Raw genomic sequence first — 20,343 nt, 5'->3', positions numbered from 1 at the left:
GTTAAAACATTGTTACATCTCGTGAAAAAAATTTGTTACGTTATGCGTCAAAAATTCTTAGAGTGTGCTTCAAAAGTTGTTACATTTGGGCATTAAATTTGTGTGATATGTTTTAAGGGTGCTAGTCATTGAATGGTAAATAGAGATGATAAAAAAAGAGTGGAAAGTTTTCAGACTCTCGCATGTTATTTTTTTGTGGCGCTAAAGAATACTGTTAGTACTTCTATAGCGTCATAGAAAACATTTTTCAGAAAACTCTTGTTCAGGCTTTCAACTATTCAGCGTGCATGAACAATTGCACAATTGCAAACTATTACATTTTTCTAAAACACTGTTTAAAAAATTAATGTAGATATATACACGTATATTATTCATTATTGTTTTCATTGTTTTTCACAGGCTATCAAAAATAACGCCAGCTTTAGAGTTTGGATACTGTTCTTTTTGGTGATGTGTTCGCTGTCTCTGCTATTTCTCGACTGGTACAACTGAATGTTATCAGTTTGAAGTTAATCAGCAATCTTGGACAGAATAAAATGGAACAATTATCCCCCATCCCCCCCCCCCCAAAGCAATGATGAAGGCGCGAAGGAGCAAAAATGCCCCATTTTGGCATCATTGAAATGGGGGGAGGGGTGGTCCAGATGTTCCATTTATTTTGTCCAAGATTGCAGTCAGTTATAAACAAATTATAAACAAATTCAAAAGTACACGAAAGAATAATTTAAAAAATTTCATGTCCATATAATGCCAATTAAAAATGATATCCCTAACGTCTAAAGTAAGTAATGTCTAGTTTTGTACACAATGAGGTCGTGGTAACGTTTTGTAAGTTTTACAGAATGAAAGGCAAGAGTTTGTGATAAAATACAATTTTTATCGAATGAAAAATATTAATGTGTAGTGGGCCAGGCGAAAAGTGCCCAAAGAACAAACCAGGATCTCGTTGAAATCGTCAACGATTGTCAATTAGCTGTTAGTCTGGCAGTCGGTTGTTGTAGAAAGTCTGTAGTTAGCCAGTCCTTAATTTCTCTGTTAGGTCCGTCATTAAGTTCACTATTAGTTCAGTCCTTTCTAGCTTTACTGAGTAATGAAGCTATAGGAAGTTGTCTAATTGAATATCAGGCTATTTAACACCGCAGAACCGTTAAGGGATATGAAGAGCGATTCAGTGATAGCCTTAGTAAATGGCTTAACGAGCACTATTTAACTCCATTGGTTAGGGAATAGCGTAGTTAATGAATTAGGAATAAAGTTAAATTTTACGAACTCATTGAATGTTAAATTTATAACGCGGATTTGATCAACGTTGATCTAATGCCCATGTTGAGTAAAAGCCGACTAAAAGATCAGTTCTAAACAGGTGGAAGTGTTTCCAGTGAAACTAAGAGTGAAAGAACGTAAACTGAATTGGTTATGGCTTATAAGTTCCGTTCTGAGAAGTCTAAAGTAGAATACAGTTCAACTAGAAAATACGTCGAGACAAACGTGTACACGATAGATTTAAGCGTTTAGGTTATTTTGGAAATACGTCTAGGAGGCTTTAACATAAATGAGGAAGATTTCGTTACATCTGGACGAAATAAAAAGATAATGTCTTCATTAATCAAGATTCCTGGATTTTTTTTTTGTTGCCGAAAACCATTGACCGAGGCGAAATTTCGAGAGCAGGAAACTAGGCAAGATTTTCCCCCAAAACGGACGATTAAAGTTCATACATTCAGAGAGGAAACACGTCATAAGCATGCGCGAGTTTTGACGCCAGGCTCCAAGTTTGAAAAAATGGCGGGAATTTAGTCGCTCCGCCGTTGACGCTGCCTTTCTTTCTGCCATTGCAGCCCGCATTATTACCTGAGGCTAGGGATGAGCAGAAAGATGCGCAGTACGTTTTTCCGTTCCGAAGACCAAACATGAATACTTTCCTATTCCTGTTCCCTTCAAGACAACGTATTTTAATATTTCTTTGGGTGTTCTCTTTTCTTTTGGCATTCTACAATTCTTTTTCTCTCCTATTCTGTAGGGGCTGTGATGTTCATTCTCCAGAACAACTTTAGTTGTCTTTGTGAACGTTTAAGAAAAAATGTCAGTGGTAAGGAAGGACAAGTTTGTCTTCACTTTTCAAAGGACGGATTCGTGTAGGTGTACGCGTATCTCTAGCCCGATTCAGCAAGCTTTGCAAGATGAGCTTTTCGTTCTTTATCAGACAAATATTAAAACCATGCCCTATCGCGAAATTGATGACGTTACAAGGGGTAAATATACCATGGTCCTTCTGAGCGCCTTTTTACGCATTTGAAGTCAGTGGGCAAACATTTTAAAATGTGCTTTATCAGTGGATGAGGTGAGGTGTAATCGAGATTCCATAACTTTTAAGAGGAATGCACCCGTATCGACATATCAGGATCCTGATTTAGCTCAGAGACGAAAAGAGCTCTGACGGAGAAGTAAGGGCTAAGAATAACAAGGACGTTTTTGTGGTTTTTGATTTATTCTCCTTAACCTCCGAGCTAAGGTTGCGTTTCCTGTTAACGCGTCAGGTTCAAATTAAAAGACCTCAACGCCAATGAAAGTACCTTTTATAGCGGAGCCCCATACTCACATAGGAAAGAAAAGGAAACCCATGAGTTGATTTTCTCATGGTTATCATGGCTAGCGGTGTTAGGGACTTTAAACAACGACAACGCGGACGGCGACGGGAACGCCATAAGATCAGGGAAAAGCCAAAAGGTCCACCTCGCATGACTGGCGAGAAACGGGTTGACGTTCTGCGTTGGGGCTCGACGTGAGTGAAGCTCATTTCGCGTTGTTTGAAAACCTGAGATTTCGCTTTCGTTTCCTCTACTGTGTCAACGCTAAATAACCTGTGTTACTAATTTGGAGGAACTTTAATGCTTGTTTTCTCTTGTTATGTGAGATATTTCATTTACAAGGAACGTCGAGAAATCTAAAGCGAACTCAAGCCAGTCGGCGAACATGTGAGTACCGTGAAATATCTTTTTTTTGAAAGCTTATGTAAATAAAAACAACTTACACGAATTTCAATCGAAATTTTTCCTTTCAAGAAGTTTTCAAATGTCAAATGGCTCATTATGGTGAAATTCTAACACATTTAAAAGGGTAGACACCATTAAAACTTGTGTAGCTGTTTACATTTTCAGTCGTAAGATCAGTGGTTTACTTAGATCTTTATCAGTCGGCACACTGATTTGTCGCGCCGGTCTGATTAAACATATGCTGATAATAAGTTCATTTACTTCATTGTACAACTCAGCGAGAAGAGGCAAGTTGCGTTTGTGGAAGCGAAATTCGGACCGGCACTCGTCGTCTTCAAACCATCGAAGTTAAAATCAGGAAAGGAATCATAAGGTTGGTCGAGATCATTCGACCGGTTTAAATCGTACAAGAGTACAAGTTCGTCATCGTTTAACACACCTTCATCGTGGATTATCAAGAGTTGATTGCGAACTTCTTTCAATGAAGTCATCCTAGTTCATCCTGATAAGCAGAGGACGAATATCAATTACGCTGTGTCTCTATGTCCGACTCTGGTTAGCCAAATGTTGCAAAATTCAACAACTTGCACCTTCACATTCAACAACTTATATTTATGTTCAACAACATATATTTATATTCAACATTTTATATTTATATTCAACAATACGCATTTTCTTTCAACTTCAACCAAAATTCTCTTCATTCAACAAAAAAATTTGTTCAACTTCAACCAAAAATAATTTTATTCAACAACAATATTTGTACAACGTCAACCCAAATGATTTTCATTCAACAAAAATAATTATTCAGCTTCTACCAAAATCATTTTCATTCAACAACAATATTTGTTCAACTTCAACCACAATTACTTTTGTTCAACAATAATAATTATTCAACTTCTATCATGCATAGTGATTTAATAACATACCTTCTTTTATGACAAAGGTTTTGAAAGTTCCTGGACATTCAAGACATCATCATTCAACAAAATTCCCCGTCCCTCCCCCCGAACTACCCCGAACGCTGTCACAAATCCCTAGTATTTTGGGTTCCCAAAACACTGAAAGCGTAAAACTGATGCAACTGAAATCATCCACAATTCTGTTCAAAACCCATTTATCTTCTTACGAAGCTTTGTCTCAATAAATTAAAGCGTTCTTTAGCTTGATATAAACACAATACGTCTCTAAAAATAGTCGCAATTCATAACAGACTGTCTGATCCGAGTCCGCAGTTATAACGACATACAAAACAGAATTCACACGCCAAAGATCCTTGTATGAACATGCGCTTGGTGCCGGACACGGAGTATTCTAAAAAACCTGTCCGGCTGCCGGACATGTAGCCACAGCGTATCAATTATGTCAATAAGCTTGATAGTGCGGAAACCGCGGTTTCCGACGGTGCTGCTTAATGTTTGTGAATTCCCCCCACAACGGCGCTCTCTCCCCAGCCTTCTCACAGGTTTCGGCGTCCCCGTCGCCGTCCGCGTTCCCGCTGCTTAAAGTCCCTATTGTTCGTGACCGCTGACCAAGTGCTGGTTTTCGATTGGATCGCGGGCTCATGTCAGCTTAACTTGTTGAAAACAGGGCAGGATTGTTCCGAAGCCAGTTAACGCTAACCCAGGATTAAAAGTTAACTGAATTATAACTTTGTCTTCTATACAAATGTTTTTTGCTGCTTTGTTTTGTGTATTTGGTGATTATTAAAACTCAAAACAGAAGGCCAAACAATATACAGAAAACCTCACTGCAAAGTTACCTGAAATAAAAATTCTACCTTTTCCTGGGTTAGCTTAATCGGGCTTTGAACAACCCGGCCCAGGAGCTACGCTTTCAGGCTGGCCTAAATCTATATATTACGACTGACACATCCAAGTAAGAGACGCGATAAAGAACACAACTAACGTACAGAAAAGGGTACGATCAATAGACACACTCGTACAAATGGCGTTTTGAGAACGAGGAACTTGAACGTCTGCAAACACCTGTTCTGACAGGATTTGGAATCCTCGAGCAGGATTCAGACTTTTGAATCGAAAAAGAGAAAAATGAGTAGGAAAAAAAATAGGATATCACCATAATGCTGCAATCATACGCTATAGAATGACATTGTAATACAACCCAACACCCTTTTTGAAATTCGCGATTACTTCATCATGCGTTTATTGTTGGAGCAAACCAGGGTGGTGAAAACTCAAGTAGGCTTCCATACGATTCATTTTGCTAAAAAAGAGACAAATTTTATAATTTGCAATTATAGACAAAATAAACAATTTTATTTTACAGCAACCTAGTAAGAAAATAGAACACTATTTTACATATTCACAAGCGTAATAAACTGGCGCAACTTCCTGTCAAACTTGCATACAACAACACTGCAAGGAAAGTGTTACAAAATGGTAAAAAAAGGTCTCTGAACCAGTCTCTCACTTCCTTTACCCATACGAAGAGACGGCATGAAAGACTGTTCCACATGAATAGAAAAAGAAAGTTTCATGAGAGAAGCCAGCTAGAGTAATAAAATTAATTGTAACACTTCCAAGTCTTCACTTTGCAAATTTACCAAAAAATTGCACCATCTAATCAACAGAATTCTCTATTTTCCTCTGAATTTGTCGTATTTTCTATTTACTATCCCAAAGCAGTGTCTATAATGACGCTGCTATCAAATGTTTAAGAATAGTATAAAAAATTCAAAATATCAAACAACTGTGTCATTCTTTTGTAAGTCATCTAGCAAGTCATGGAAAGCTGAATGAATTATCAGACGTCCTGGTTTGATAATCTACCACCGACCTGGGAAGTCATGCATTAGGAACAGGTGGAAAAAATGTAAGTTTTGTTTACCTACGAAACACCAGAGAGTTCTTGGGGACTCGCCGCATCGAGATTAAATTAGGAAGGTCAGTGTGAGTGTATAGATTTACAAGTCCTGGATATGAATCACATGAACATGATTTGTGGACAGAATGACTTGATGTGGAAAAGGGAACATAACAGTTGCGTACAATTTATCAACATTCGCAAAGTAGTCCAAAAAAATAAAATTGAGAACTATCGAAGGATTTGAACCCATGAATTCCAGTTAAGGTACAACGCCAAACAGGGAACCGGCAGGGTTGTGAAGTCATACATGACTAAAGACTTTCCGACACAGCTTTCTTCTTACGTAGCTTGTTAATCATGTATGACTAACGCAGGTAAGAACTGAAAAATTCTGTGACTTGAAGACCTCAGTGAGACATGAAGTGTCAAGTAACTACTAACATGACTATGGGCTGTGCACTTGGTTACAATAAGTTGAACGTTCACTCAACCTGTCATTCAATTCTATTCTGTACATTACAAAAGTATGCTACAGCAACATCTCCCTACGAAAAATTGCATGTGTGTTGTGTATATATAAAACAATCGTCATATGTTTGTACTTAACATCAAACATCGATGCATTGGTGAATCAATTCTTTTAAAGTTATATCACTTTCCACAGTCATGTGAAGGGTCACCACTTTGACTAAAACAAAATTGTTTCTTGCAGTGCATCATCATATGTTTTTATGCCCTGGGCACACAAACTTGCAATTATTTAAAACAATAGTTTAGCTACGTTTAGAATTCTTGACAAAGGTCGTGTAAAATTCTTTGTGCCATCTGAAACTCCACAAGGGCCCAGCCATGGCACCCAGATGACAGAAAAGGTGCCATCAGGTCTTCTGTAAACGCCAGCTGGGGCCACATGGCGGCAACCTCCCAAGGCTCCATTTGGAGCATCATGAGGACTAGAAGTGGCAACAGATCCTCTGCATTCACTGCTGCAGCAAAACTGTCTTTTCCACTTCGCATTCGTAGCTCCTGTACAGCATTGGTGATTTTCCGGAGGGAAGAGGTCAAGCATTTCAGCTTGTTTAGGGGGCTTGTGACCTTGAAAATGTCTCTCATGTTCTGCAGTGCTGGACCAAAGTGATCTTCAAATGTTTCTCCACAAACTCTACTATCCTGTTTGCCAACATCACCTTGGCTTTTTGAAAGTGTTCTCTCTAGCGTGGCTTTATGAGGCTGGCCATTTTCATCCTCATTTGTGTCTTTGTTTGTCTCCCATAGATCAATGATCTCACCCATGGTTAATCCCATGTCGCCTGCTGGTGCACTGGAACTGAGGACAGTCTCCACCCTAGGCTTGGCCTTCGGACGGCTTGTATCAGGTTCGTCAAGGGGTGGCTGACCTCCCTCTGCAGTTATGGTTTTTGAGCGATTACGAATAGCGCTAATGCACAAGCTCCGAAATGAATCAACATTTTGTGGCAAGTCACCTCCGAAGAGGCTGTCCATACCATTTCGTGTTACCTCCTCTTCAACGAAGTCATCCATATCATCAATCATGTCGTAAGAACCACTCAGGCCTGTAGCTGTCTGTTCTAGTAGAGTGCCATTCATGTAAGCCTCTGTGAATGGTCGAAGGTGGCCTTCGTCGACACTTGTCTGGTAAGTGCGTTGTTCAAAAAGCTCCAGCCACCACTCGTCTTTCATCTGTAAATTCAGTAACTTTATCGGCAGTCTTCGGAGCCTTTGTACATCCCGTTCAAGTTTATCCACGTGCTGATGATAAGCAAGCTCATAGACACAAGCCAAAAATGCGTGCTCTTTGTCGTAGAAACATTGCTCATAGCAAAGCCTTATTTTGTTCTTGAACTGTACGTCCTTGTTATTGAAAAAATCGGACAAGAACTCTGTTGCAGTGTCTAGCTGCTTAGCAATTTCCGTTTGTAAAAACTGCAATTTGGGTCTGTGATACTCCACCGCAAAGTCCTCCAAGCCGTACATTTCGTACTGATTTGGACCAGGTTTCCCAAAGGGCGAACAGGAAGGAGTGAACTCGGCAAAGCTGCCATTTCTCCCAGCCTCGACGAGCTCTTGACAGAGGGCGTGGATCCTCAGGCAAAATTGTTTGAAGTGGTTTCCAACCGGGTGTTCTTCATTGTTAACCAAAGTAGCAATTCTTTCACCCAGCCTCTGCCATTCCGGCTTCCAAACTCCTTCGAGCACTGTCAAATTTAACAAAGGACAAAGTTATACAAGGGTAGACGTTTTATGATACAACAGTAGTAAGTGGGTGTCATAGACTGCGAGCAGTCTCTTTTTTGGTCGAACATATTTGAGAAAGTGCGCACAACATGTGATCGTGCAAGCGTGACTGCGAGCGTGACATGTGAGCGGCGCCGCGAGTAGCTACTTTCGCACGTGACGCTCGCACGCTTACGACCGCTCACTTGTGTTGCGTCCGGCTTCTCTGCGTTTTTCCCCACGGATTTCGAGCAAAAGATAGCCTACTCGTAGTCTATGGGTGTCCTTTAACAAGGTTCAACAACTGTATTTAATCTACAAAACAACACCTGTATTACTAGTTGCATTAAATAATTCACTTCAGTGATCCATATATAATCAGAAGATTCAGTATTTTTGTTGGATGAGTTTCCCAGCTTACCATCAGTGGCACGTGATCCTAACGCATTAGCGTCATTAGCATCAGTGTAGCCCTTTTCCATCAGCTCTTCCACGGCAGACTGCAACATTTCTCTTACACTCAAAGCGCAGTTCTTTAACACAAACAAACAAATAAATAAATAAAGTGATATCCGAAAATAAATTAAGGTCATTTCGCTGCATGGCTAGATCGTTCCGAGTCATTTCGCTCCAATCAAAAGTTAGATCGCTCCACACAGGTAACCGAGTTTGGCTTGGCAGTGGATGAAAGAACCAGGAATAATCTATATGCGCGTTGGAGCGAACTGACTTGGAGCAGCTTGGACCGATCTAACCATGGAGCGAAGTGCCTTTTTGTGGTGGTGAAGATGGAAAAGTGTAGTTTTGAGAAACTGTACCTTTAAGTTTAGCGCAAGTACGCTGTAGGCTAAGTTCTGGGTGGATGTACAGTTTCTTTGTGGTATAGCAGTTTTAAGGGCGAAGTGTAATTCTGAGGCTAAACTTGTGGTTTTGTGGCGGAAGAATAGTTTTGAGGTCATATGGGCCGGGATTACATGTACGTTTCGAAAAGGATACGACGGTTTGGGCTGGAAGTGCAGTTTTTTGGGCAAAGCGTTGTTTTGAGGTGGAACGTTGCAGTTCACTAGTAGAAGGGAGCTTTCAAATAGATGCAAAAGTTTGGGAAAAGTTAATTTTTGGGTGGAAGATAAAAAGGGAATGCAGAATTGAAACAGAAGTGTCCTTGTGGACACTCAACTTTGAGGTACATGTGGAAGTGTGGGTTTAAGGTGGGATTGTAGATTCGACCTTTAACTTCTAAAGGTGCATGAGTGGAAGTACAGAACAACTGTACTTAAATTGAGATGGACATGCTCTGAGGAATAGTAGACGTTTGAGGTTGAAATTTAGTTTCAAATAGTTTTGCAGTGAAATTCAGTTTTACTCTAGTGTGTGTTGATGTGCAGTGTTGCACTAAATGCACATGTAGAAGTGCAGGTTTGACGTTTAAAGTGTAGGTTCCAAATGGTAGTACAGTGGTGAGAAGAAAGTGCATTTTTTAACTGGACACCAAGAGCATTTTACACATTACCTTCTGTTCCAGAAATCTTTTGCGATTTTCTTTGAGAACAAAAAGTTTCTCCCTTTCCTCGAGATACTGCTGCAGCAAGTAATGCCCAACAACAATTGCTCCTTTGACATTTGCAGCCTGAAAGATCATTATAATTGTTCATAACCAAGAAATTAATTTTAAAATAGTACAATGTACATTCATGTAATTTGGATTACTGAGCAGTACAATGTATAAAGAGTGCCAGAACTGTTCAACTGTGGGTGTTTTGTCCATTGCATGTGAACATCTACATTACATAACAGGGCAGGAAAAAAATTGAAATACACTTGCCCCCACTGAAAATAATATTACTCGCCGACGTAGCGACCAGTATGACAATCAGAGGACAAACTCGAACAAAGTACGCTTGAATTCCTAACTAATCTATGCTTTCAACTCAGTGGTTAACTAATCTTGCAGACTTAAGTTTTGAAAAAGCTTCTGACCAGAAATCATCATTTATCAAGCTGACATTTTCATTCAGACTCACAAGAGTACTAACAGGGCCTAATTTCGCTTGTCCACTGGACCAACAAACTTCCATTTTCACTTGCCCAAGAGCAAAAATAAAATTTACTTGCCCCGGCAATCAGACCTGAGTTTTTTAACTGCCCTGCATAATGCAAATAATTAAGATAATTTAAGATGACATAGGATTGCGGATAAAAATATGAAGCAATAAGGGAAAGTTCCCCGAATGGACAGAAGGAACACCAGTATGGTAAACAAATGTATTGCCTGACAACCATTTTGCCCGAAGTAAGTTTGCCTGGACTACAAGTTTGTTTGCAAAGACTGAAAGTTTAAAACAAGGTGTGTTAATTTCTCTTTGTTTAAGCTAACTGAGTGAAAAAGACAACATTTTGGGCATAATGAAACAAAACTACACAGAACATGTTTCTTCTGTGTTCATTAATCCATCAAACACAGAGCTTGACAGTCAGGGTAAATAACCATCAGTCCACTGGCAAGCTGGCCTTGGGTGAACTGGCATACACTATATGTAATGAGGGGAAACAACACAATTCACCGCCAGTACCATACCTGATGAGTGGCACTGGAAATGAGTTCTCTGGCCATGAGAAGCGCTACGAGTTTTCCTTGTTTTTCATCTCTCTTTTGTCTGGCTGCACTCAGCTGTTCACTGAATGCAGCACATGATTTCTGTGACAACATGTCTTTAGCATGTTGCACTAGATCTTGAGCCTTGTCAATCTGCAAAATAGGTTTTCGTTCACTGCTTAGAACTACACATGTATACATAACAAGTATTCTGTTATTTGTTATAGTAAGTTGCCATCCCCTTACAGGGAGAATAAAGTGGCTGAACTTTTACAGTAAAACTGTAATAAGGGGGTGCATGTACATGTAGGGTGGGGACCAGTTGGCAAGATTTGATGAATAGTCCCTGTTATATACAGTGACCCCTCTGTGGGCTCTGTGGGCTCTATGTTACCTACCCCTCCCTCCAAAATCTTAAGTGTTTGGTTGAATCCCCCTCTCCTCAAAAAAACAAAAAACTGACTATAAACTGTATAGACTTAAAGAAATCACAGAAATGGAATGAATAAATTCATCTTTGACTTTCCACAAGTGCATTTTGGATGAAGAGACAGAAATCCATTTTACTTCTATAAATGTACGCATGTACCTGTTGCCGTAATCTTGGTTCTTCCCTGCTAACATCCTCAAGAAGCAGGTCAAGAAATCCCTTTGAGCACCATCCCTTGTTGATGAATCCTTCTAGGTCAGGAAGGAATTGAGTCCGTAAGTCCTCCATCTGTAACTCACAAGCATCAATGGTTTTGCATTCCTCTATAACCTTTCTATCTAACATCTGGATGTTCAAGGCCTGTTTTTCTCTTGCATTTGTGACTTTGTCCAAGTCATCTTTACATAAGGTTATCTTTGGCAGGATGTAGCAGTGCAGCATACGAAGAAGGCACTGTTCATAATCTTCATCAGAGGGTTGGGAGATTCCATTCTGAGATTAACCAAGTGAACAATATTTTAATACATTAGATTACTCATTATTGATAAAACATAAAAATAATGGATAGCTAATGGAGAATGAAATGAATCATCTCACGTCCTTTTTTATCTAAACTACACTAAACAACCAATAAGGTAAAGGTAAAGTCTGTATACGAGCCAAGTGGCTCATCAGGCCGGAGCTTATCCTGGTTTCTGTAGCATGAAGCGACTAGGAGTATTTCTACTCCCCCCTGGATGGGATGTTAGTCCATTGCAGGGTTACCCCCAGCATTAAGTTCGCCAGAGCCCATTTATACACCTGGGTGGAGAGAGGCACTGTGAGAGTAAAGTGTCTTGCCCAAGAACACAACACAATGTCCCCGGCCAGGGCTCGAACCCGGACCGCTCGATCCGGAGACGAGCGCACTAACCATGATGCCACCGCGCCTCCCAAAAGAACCGATAACTGAACCAGAATTTTATAAAGAATGCATTGTGACATGGACCCTTTTAAGCGAGGACATCCCCTCCTCATCCTCTGAAATAGCAAATCAAGTTATATGGAACAATCAGTTCATTTGCATTGAATCTAAGTCAATTTATAACAGTAGGCTGATTGATCTTGGAATTGTAAGAATTGGAGACCTCTACGACAAACGGAGAGAGTTCAAGTCGAACATGGAACCATTATATTCAACTCTCTCACCAGTTGAACATTCTCTACTTCTTAGTCTCTTCAATGCTTTTCCAGAGGAATGGCGCAAAATATTAAAAACAAATTAAAACTCTATCTTCTCAAAAACTCATGATCTAATCCAAACTGATTTCAATTTCCGTACCGAAGAGAAAAAAGTCAATTTCCAAAATCTTAAATCAAAGTAATTATATGACAGTTTTGTTTCTAAGATATCCAGTATACCAACAGCGCAAAAGAAATATAACGAAGCTTTCAGCTCGCACACATCCCAGTTAGACTGGGAAAAGATATATCTACTGCCTTTCAAAACAACATTGGATACTAACTGTAAATTAGGAGAATTCCAACATAAAATATTAAACAGAATCTTATACACAAACAAGATACTGTTTAAGTTTAACCCATTGACTCCTGGAGCTTTTTACCAAAAATGCATTTTTTGGACATTTTGGAGATTTTCTGGCTGGATATGGGCCAAATTAGCTCAATCTACTCAAAAAGGCATTTGCAACATGACAGCATGCCTTTCTTTCCACTAGCATCGTGTTTTACGACATGTTTGCTCAGGCATGTACAGAAATCAAAATTTTGAGATCTAGACGAGAAAGTAACCTACGTCTTTCGGCTTTTCCATTTTTTTATTTTTTATTTTTTCACCTTTCCTTTTTCTCCTTTTCTTTTGTTTTTGCTGCAGTGATTGACTTTCTACTGGGCTTGCTTCCAGTATAAAACATTCTGAGAAAGCATCATCGAGACAGGCAATTTTTGCCATGGAGTAGCCATGTGTAGGGGCAGGAAATTATGCTCTGAGTTTTTCACTCAACTTTTTGAGCATTTTTGTGCACATCTCAGGCTTCATTGGGCCGATCTCTCTGATCTGGGTATCAATGGAAAGACCTTTTCTGCCTGCAGAAGTTGAGCATAGATGACACCAATTTTGGTCAAGGGTGATGACATCAGAAGTGGAAGAAAGGCCAAGGCTTGTCACGGCCGGTTATAGCCAGCACAGGAGTCAATGGGTTAAAAAATAGATTCTCCCTTATGCGATTTTTGTGAAAAGGAGTTGGAGACCATAGAACATCTATTTTTCCATTGTACAAAAGTGTGCATGTTTTGAGATGATTTAAAGGTTTTACTTAATTCTTTAAATATAACTATTAGGTTTGATATCAAGGATGTTCTCTTTGGGATTTTAGATACAGATAATATAAGCATTCTAGTCAACTACATCCTTCTTGAAAGTAAATATTTTATTTACCACTGTAAGTTAAATAAGCGCTCTTTATGTAGTAGACTGTTAGTTGATAAATTAAAAAAAAAACGTTTCAAACCAAATGTTTTATTGTGGAAAAAAACAAAATCCATTTCCACAATAAAAAATGGAAACCTTTACTCCCATTAATAAAACCGTAGCTGTTATCCAAACTTCGTTTTCTAAGATTCCCTTAATTACTCTTTATTTTAAGTTCAAGTTGAATAAGTTATGTAATACTTGTAGTGTAGTGCAGTGTTTTTTTTTTCTTTGTAGTTTCTAATTAAGGTAATTGTAAGTTTAAATGTTCTAATTATGTTTGTATGTATTGATCTGTATGTTCTTGCACTATACCTGTAAAAGAAAATAAATAAATAAAATGCAACAAAAATGTCCTCTTTTATTACTGTTTACACGCACTAAGCAAGCTTCTTCTCTGCATCTTCTCGTCCATTTCATGTTCATTGAGGCCATTTTGTCATTGCCAACAAGATTGAGTTATATACAAATAAGGAAATGGATGGACGAGTCGAGTTAGACTGGGATTAAAAGGTTTCCGCATCAAAAGAAACAAAACAAAACCTCAATGTTTTGGTTGACCTTTATTACGGTGTTGTTCGCCAACTTTGCAGAAGGATCGGCAAGGATAACATTCAATCTAAACTGAGCATTCGCCTGTTAAAATAACATCACTAAAAGTATCACAAAATGTTGAGTGTTGCACTCGCTTCGGCTTGTTGGCAGTACTTTGCTCCGCTCCCGTCCTCCAGCCATAGTTTCTACTGTATCCGCCCAACAGTTTTCGGTCATACTTCAATGTTAAATCTTACTAAAGTATTGGTGTAAATACAAGAGCCAAAAGTTTGTCTTTTGCTTACATTTCTTCATCGATGGCGTTAAAAGTGCTTGGCAAGCTGGTTGCTTCTTTCTTCCTTGGGTAATCACACAGACTACTGGTCTCTTTGTGTCATTTCAGAAAAAGACTCCGTAACTGTCCTTGAAGTTACAAAATGTACCATCTTCCCATTTTTTTCAATTAACTGGACTGACATTTTCACTACGAAAATGTAAGTTTATTGTTTGTATTCTCACAGAAGGAGACAGTTTCAACCGAGTGTCGCTAATCCCTTGGAAGCATTCTTGTAACTGAGTTCTTGGAATAATCGTTCTTCTGGACGAGGTCTGAGAACGCTTACCAATGGAATGCTAACAGAATGGGAACACAACAGTGCAGAATGGATAGAGAACGGATATGGAAGGGATACGGAACAGATAAAGAACAGGAATGGGGGCGCCTGTGGAGCGGCAATGGAATGCATTCTGTCAGGCCTTCCCTGTTGGGTTTCTTCTGATTGCCAAATGTAATCAGAGCTTTTTTCCTCATAAAACAGAAACATTGTTCCATATTAGTGATAAAGCAGCTGCCTTACAACCCCACAAGCACACATTTTGAAGAGACTGATTATTTTGAAGTAGTTTTTCTCCTAAAACAGCAACAAAAATAAAACACCATTTCATCTGTGGCCATTTTTTAACCTCCAGGCATTCCAACCTAATATAGGCAAAGAGCCCAGAAACTTCATGTAGTTCCTAGTTACTAAGCTACGGACTTTCCATGAGTGCAACAAGGAAATCTAAATGTAAAATGGCAACGCAAAATGAGGTAAAATGCACTATGGAAAACTACGTAAATGAAGAAATACCTGTTAACAAATACCATTAAAAGATCAAGCATATAATATTATCAAAGTTGATGAAAATGTTGTGCATTGCATCAAAGAGCCTATATTGTGGGTAATACTTTTTGTTCCACTGTTGTCCGGACTTCATCATCAGTTTTGTTAATTGCTGAAATTTTCGCATAATCCAGTGTGTTTTCTGCATAAATGACACATTCCTCTGCACTTTTCCCCCAAAATTTCTGCATAATTTGTTATTTTTTCCGTACCCTGTCAGATGGCATAAGGACTATATGCTATAAATACAATATAAACATCCCAGGGGTTCATGACTCCCTTATTTGGGCTATATGGGGACCTTCCGCTGCACAGGGTATGGTTTTTTGGTCTCGTTGTCCTGAACAGGGTATATAATTTTACTCGCCTCTGTCCTAGACAGGGTCAGAACCTGTCCTAAACAGGGTATGGTATATTAGGAGCCGAGAGACGTTAACCGGCCGTTACAAGGTCATCAATCAACATCAGATCATTTTCTTGACAAGAATGCTATTGTTGTCGGAAAAAAATTTTTTCCACTTATCAGTGTTATAACTAGCGTGCATTGACAGAATAGATCGTACCGGTAGGTCTAGTTACTTTGTGTTTCTTTGCCCAGTACACAGGGTAGGGTTTCTAGAGCCTTTTTGTCCTAAACAGGTTGACGATTTCAAACCCTTGGCAGTACCCCTATACACAAACATGGGTCAAGTTACCCCCTCCCCCGCAGGATACATATTCATGTCTTATATAGTTTTTAAATTTTAATAGCACTATACATCTGTAGAAGCCTTCAAAGTAAAACATACCTCTTCTTGACCAGCTGGGCAAATGATTTTTCCAGCCAAAACAAACAGTTCATCAATGTCCGCATCATAATCATAACATTCTCCTTCCATATAAAAGGTTTGCTGATTGGGCAAGTCAGGGTCTAAGGAATAACCAAACAGGCATTACAAATATATCACTTAACATGTAAATCCCATCGTTATGACAACAATAGCAGATCTAAGGGTCTAGGGAGGGGACCATGCAGATAGCCCCCTTCTCTTTTGATTCCTTACAGTATGGCTGAAATTTTTTAAAGGGCAGAAGGATCAAGAATCATCCTCCTTGCCAGAGCAAGACAGGTCTTCCTATCCCCTGTCCCACAAGCACCCAATTTTGAGCACCACCAGATTAGGCATTGTGCCATACAGAGTTTTGCTAAAGAAAAATTAGGAATTTCTTAACCAAAATATTCTTTTCATTTTTTTCCTAAGACCATTTCCTGACCTGTGGCAACCCTGTTTAATAAAACTACATGATTTGGCTATATATGGAAGCTTGTTTATTGTAAGTTAACTGATGGTTTCACAACATTTGCCAACTTGTTACAAGCCTCTAAAGATGATTTGCCTGTCTCCTTTACAACTGAATTACAGGAGACCAGAGATGTAAAGCTCTAATACCAAGATCTTCTAGATCTTATAACCGTGCTTTTAAAATTTAACTGTTTTCTTAGCACTACAGCTGCAATGCAGTGCACATTACAAAGTAGTCCTTGATGATTCATTGATTACTGTAGACACCACATCACTTGATCAACACAAAGTGTATTATTGCACCATCAGTTGTAGCTGTTGTGAAATCTCTGATAACCTAATGGTCTTAATCTGGAACTTCCTTCGGGATATGTACGGGCATGAATGATATAAACAATACAATAATAACACTATTAACAACAGCTTGCTTTCTTAAAAGTAATTGGTTTTAGCAAAGTAGTCACATGAGTCACATAATTCAAGAATTAACATTATCCACGACTATCTTTAGTACGGTGGTTATTTCCCTACCAATGACGCAATCCTTGCATGTTCTGACAGGTTCTTTGCTTGGCTTGCAAATATTTAATTTTCCTTCTGATCTCTGAACTTGCTTCAATAAAACAGCATGGCAATTCACTTCTCTTGTCTCAAAATATGAAAAATACTTGGAAAACTAAAAAGACTGTCCCCCCGGGCAAAATAAACTTGCAAAGTAAACACCATCTTTTTTGTCACGTAGCAAAAGAGAGAGCTGCAACGTCAGCGCATTCCATGGCTGACATAATAACTTTTTTAGTGGATTTATTATTCCCTTTGAATCCAATGCTTTGATAAAACCAAAAGAAAATATATTTTACACACAGTAAGAAAAACAATGTCCGTAACATTGTCCGTGTATTAATGTTTCAAGAGCTTTTTGTGAATAAACATCACAGGTTGCATGAATTAAAAATTTGGCTGAGAGGAAGTTTGGGTCTCGTCACCGACAAAACGAAAAAAAAAAAAAAAAAAATAAAAATAAACAATGCAGAGAACATGAACAGTGCTCAGCCCATGGCTGCGTGGTTAAAAAATCAAGGAGGCTCATTAATAAGCAAGCACCCAGCATTTCTGCCTTTGCATCTTTAACTGTTACCTCAAGTATTTTTTCTTGTGAAACTTTATAAGTATAACTTTATACTGTGTCTCCCAAAATCCAATTCCCACGTCCATGTTGTAGGAGGTGAAAACAGGCAAAGTAGGGGATTGCTAGGCAGAGTGATGCATGGTGATGGATTAATCTTCCCGAGCTGCTACAGTAGCCATGAAGGCCTGCCTGGATCTACCCTGAAACGTGCTGGTTAACGGGGACCCTGGTGAAGCTGACTGAGCCAATCATCCACCAGTGGATACAAATGATTACAGAAACGGAGACAATACTGAGTATGACCAGCCTGACTCGTGAGGGGGTCTCTTCCGTGAGCTATATGACACCATCTGGCGAAACCCTGCCAGGAGCCAGATGGATGAGATCTCTTCTGACGATGAAGGCTATAACAAAGATTGGGATCTGGAATGTACATACCATGTACGATACAAGTAACGCCGCACAAATGGCAAACGAAATGCGCCGCTATGACATTGCAGTGCTTGGCAGATATGATTCAAGCAGATGGAATGGATAGCGAGAATGTATTCCAGCAGAGATCGCTAGGAGCAAATGGAATTGGATTGGCCACACATTGCGGAAAACAATATCTGATACAACCAGACAGGCCCTTGAATGGAATCTGCAGGGTAAAAGGAAGGTAGGAAGACCACTGAAAACCTGGAGGAGATCAGTGGAAGAGGGGCTTAAAGAAGCCAACATCACTGGACTACGGTAAAAAGAACAGCCGCGAACAGAGTCTGCTGACGCAGCATTGTAACCACCCTTTGTTCCACCAGGAACGTAATAGCCTAACTACCTTTAACTGTTACCTTAAGTATTTTTTTCTTGTGAAACTTTATAAGCTCTCTTCCTGTCTGTGAAATTAGGTAACAGCTGGCTCTCAGAGAAAGCACCATTTTGCCAAGCCTATGTTAAAGTACTAAGTACCTTGTAAAGTTCCAAATTTGACAGGGTGCCTGGAATAAAGCCCTAAGTGACTTTTGGAAAATTTTGAGTTCGCTAGGATTGAAATACCTCCCAGCAATTTTCACAGTTTACTTTGGTTTTTTATTATGTCTTAAAATAACTAGTTCTTTAATACTAGTTCTTTTAAGACAATAATTAATACCAGAATGATCTATGAAAATTGCTGGGAGATATTTCAATTGTAGCTACCTTGAAAATTTCCAAAAGTCACTTAGGGCTTCATTTCAGGCACCCCTTCATCTAATCACTTTCAAGAATACTCTGAAAGTTGTCGCACCACAATGATGCTATCATTTAATTCTAAAAACAAATTTTAAGATCAAGCCTGTGCACCAACATGTCATATCATTTGGGTGTGAGTCACAGGTGTTACAAAATACATTCTTCATGAAAAAATCAATGATAAACCCAGTTATGTACACAACTTAAGCAGCGTGTGTATGTACATGTAACTACGATGATCAGGAAGAGAAGAGAGACAGGAAGAGAAAAGGAAATCTGCATGCAGGTCCTCTTTTAATGTTTTCCTGTTGTTTAATTAGTTTAACTAACCTTCACAATGACTTCCAGTGGACCAACTAACTATCCTTCTTCCACAGTCTACTGAGACAGACTCCAGCACAAGAACTTTAAACCAAATGGCAGGCTCCAATCTTGATACATTTGCACAGGACTTCCGTGTCAATCCATTACCAATACAGGGGCAAAACCCATCTTGAAGGTGGACATCAGTTACCCAGCGCCTCTGATGTCCATCTTTGAGATATATATGCATCCTGGTTATCAGCTTTGCGTATGTCTAAGTGGAAGAAATTTTTTATACACCCATTAAATTATTCTAAGCCTACTGTATCAGTATGCTCTAAAGTTGTAAATACTTCGAGAGTGATAAATATACATGTAATTAAGTTTTACTATTTATCACGTCATATGTGTGAGGGACAAAGAAAAATCAAAGTCCCTCACAGTCTTTGAACCCACGAGCTATCTAATGTGGTACGGAGCAATAATTGTGAGCAAACGTTAGGCACAAAATTGTCAAATTGGTAAAACGTTAACGCAACATCAGCTTCGAATGAATAAGTTAAGTTACAGTACCTGCATTACATCATTGGATTACGTTCAGATTAATGACTTGTTAAGCGTTTAACGTCTCTAGAGCTCCAGAGGTACTTGTATTTGATTTACAATGAGTTCATTTAAGCGATCTCACCTTTATTTCTCAATCTTCCAGGACTTAAACGATGTTTTTCTTAATGACCTTGTGCATATTTGGCAAGTTGTTGCTTGCTGGTGAAGATTGTATGACGAGTTTCCGGGGTCCTCTCAGCGCATTTCCTCGTTTGATCAACTCCTATCAAAGGGCAAATTCGCAGCGTTCTCAGTAGATATCAAAGGACGCAAAACGACACTAAAAAAGACCAGAAACTGCAATCGCTTTCAATGTCCGTCTGCACGGAAGTATCCCAAAATGCGACACAAATTGCTGAAATATTTGATTTTGTCTTGCAAGGATTCATGGGAAATATTCACAAATTTCGAACATGTTGCGCATGCTTATTTTTTCCCGCCAAAAAGATTGGCATTTGTTTTGTGCGACGTTTTTGGAAATTTTAAGATTTAAACCATTCTTTTGAACAAAAAACTACATTATAGAGTATAAATTGTTAAAAGTACAGGATTATAACAACCAA

At 39.1% G+C, this 20,343-nt stretch overlaps 2 protein-coding genes across 2 annotated transcripts in view; one reads left to right on the top strand and one right to left on the bottom strand.

Annotated features, from left to right (window-relative positions):
• Window positions 1-5,393, top strand: part of LOC145478418 (syntaxin-18-like) — a 13,867-nt gene extending 8,474 nt beyond the window's left edge. The window contains exon 11 of the mRNA XM_081456446.1: window positions 400-5,393. Coding sequence (XP_081312572.1) covers window positions 400-492 — 93 coding nt within the window. The 3' untranslated portion in view covers window positions 493-5,393. The remainder of the gene's footprint in view (window positions 1-399) is intronic.
• On the bottom strand, window positions 5,251-20,343 carry LOC145478402 (uncharacterized). The gene is made up of 8 exons (XM_081456422.1): window positions 19,863-20,343; window positions 19,202-19,448; window positions 16,036-16,157; window positions 11,240-11,572; window positions 10,633-10,803; window positions 9,568-9,684; window positions 8,479-8,590; window positions 5,251-8,038 (listed from the first exon to the last, which is right to left on the bottom strand). The coding sequence occupies exons 2-8, from the start codon at window positions 19,422-19,424 to the stop codon at window positions 6,606-6,608; spliced, it is 2,511 nt and encodes an 836-aa protein (XP_081312548.1). The 5' UTR covers window positions 19,425-19,448; window positions 19,863-20,343; the 3' UTR covers window positions 5,251-6,605.

Source organism: Orbicella franksi, chromosome 2, assembly GCF_964199315.1.
Source record: "Orbicella franksi chromosome 2, jaOrbFran1.1, whole genome shotgun sequence".
Lineage (NCBI taxonomy): Eukaryota > Metazoa > Cnidaria > Anthozoa > Scleractinia > Merulinidae > Orbicella > Orbicella franksi.
This window is presented reverse-complemented; position numbering and strand designations above follow the sequence as displayed.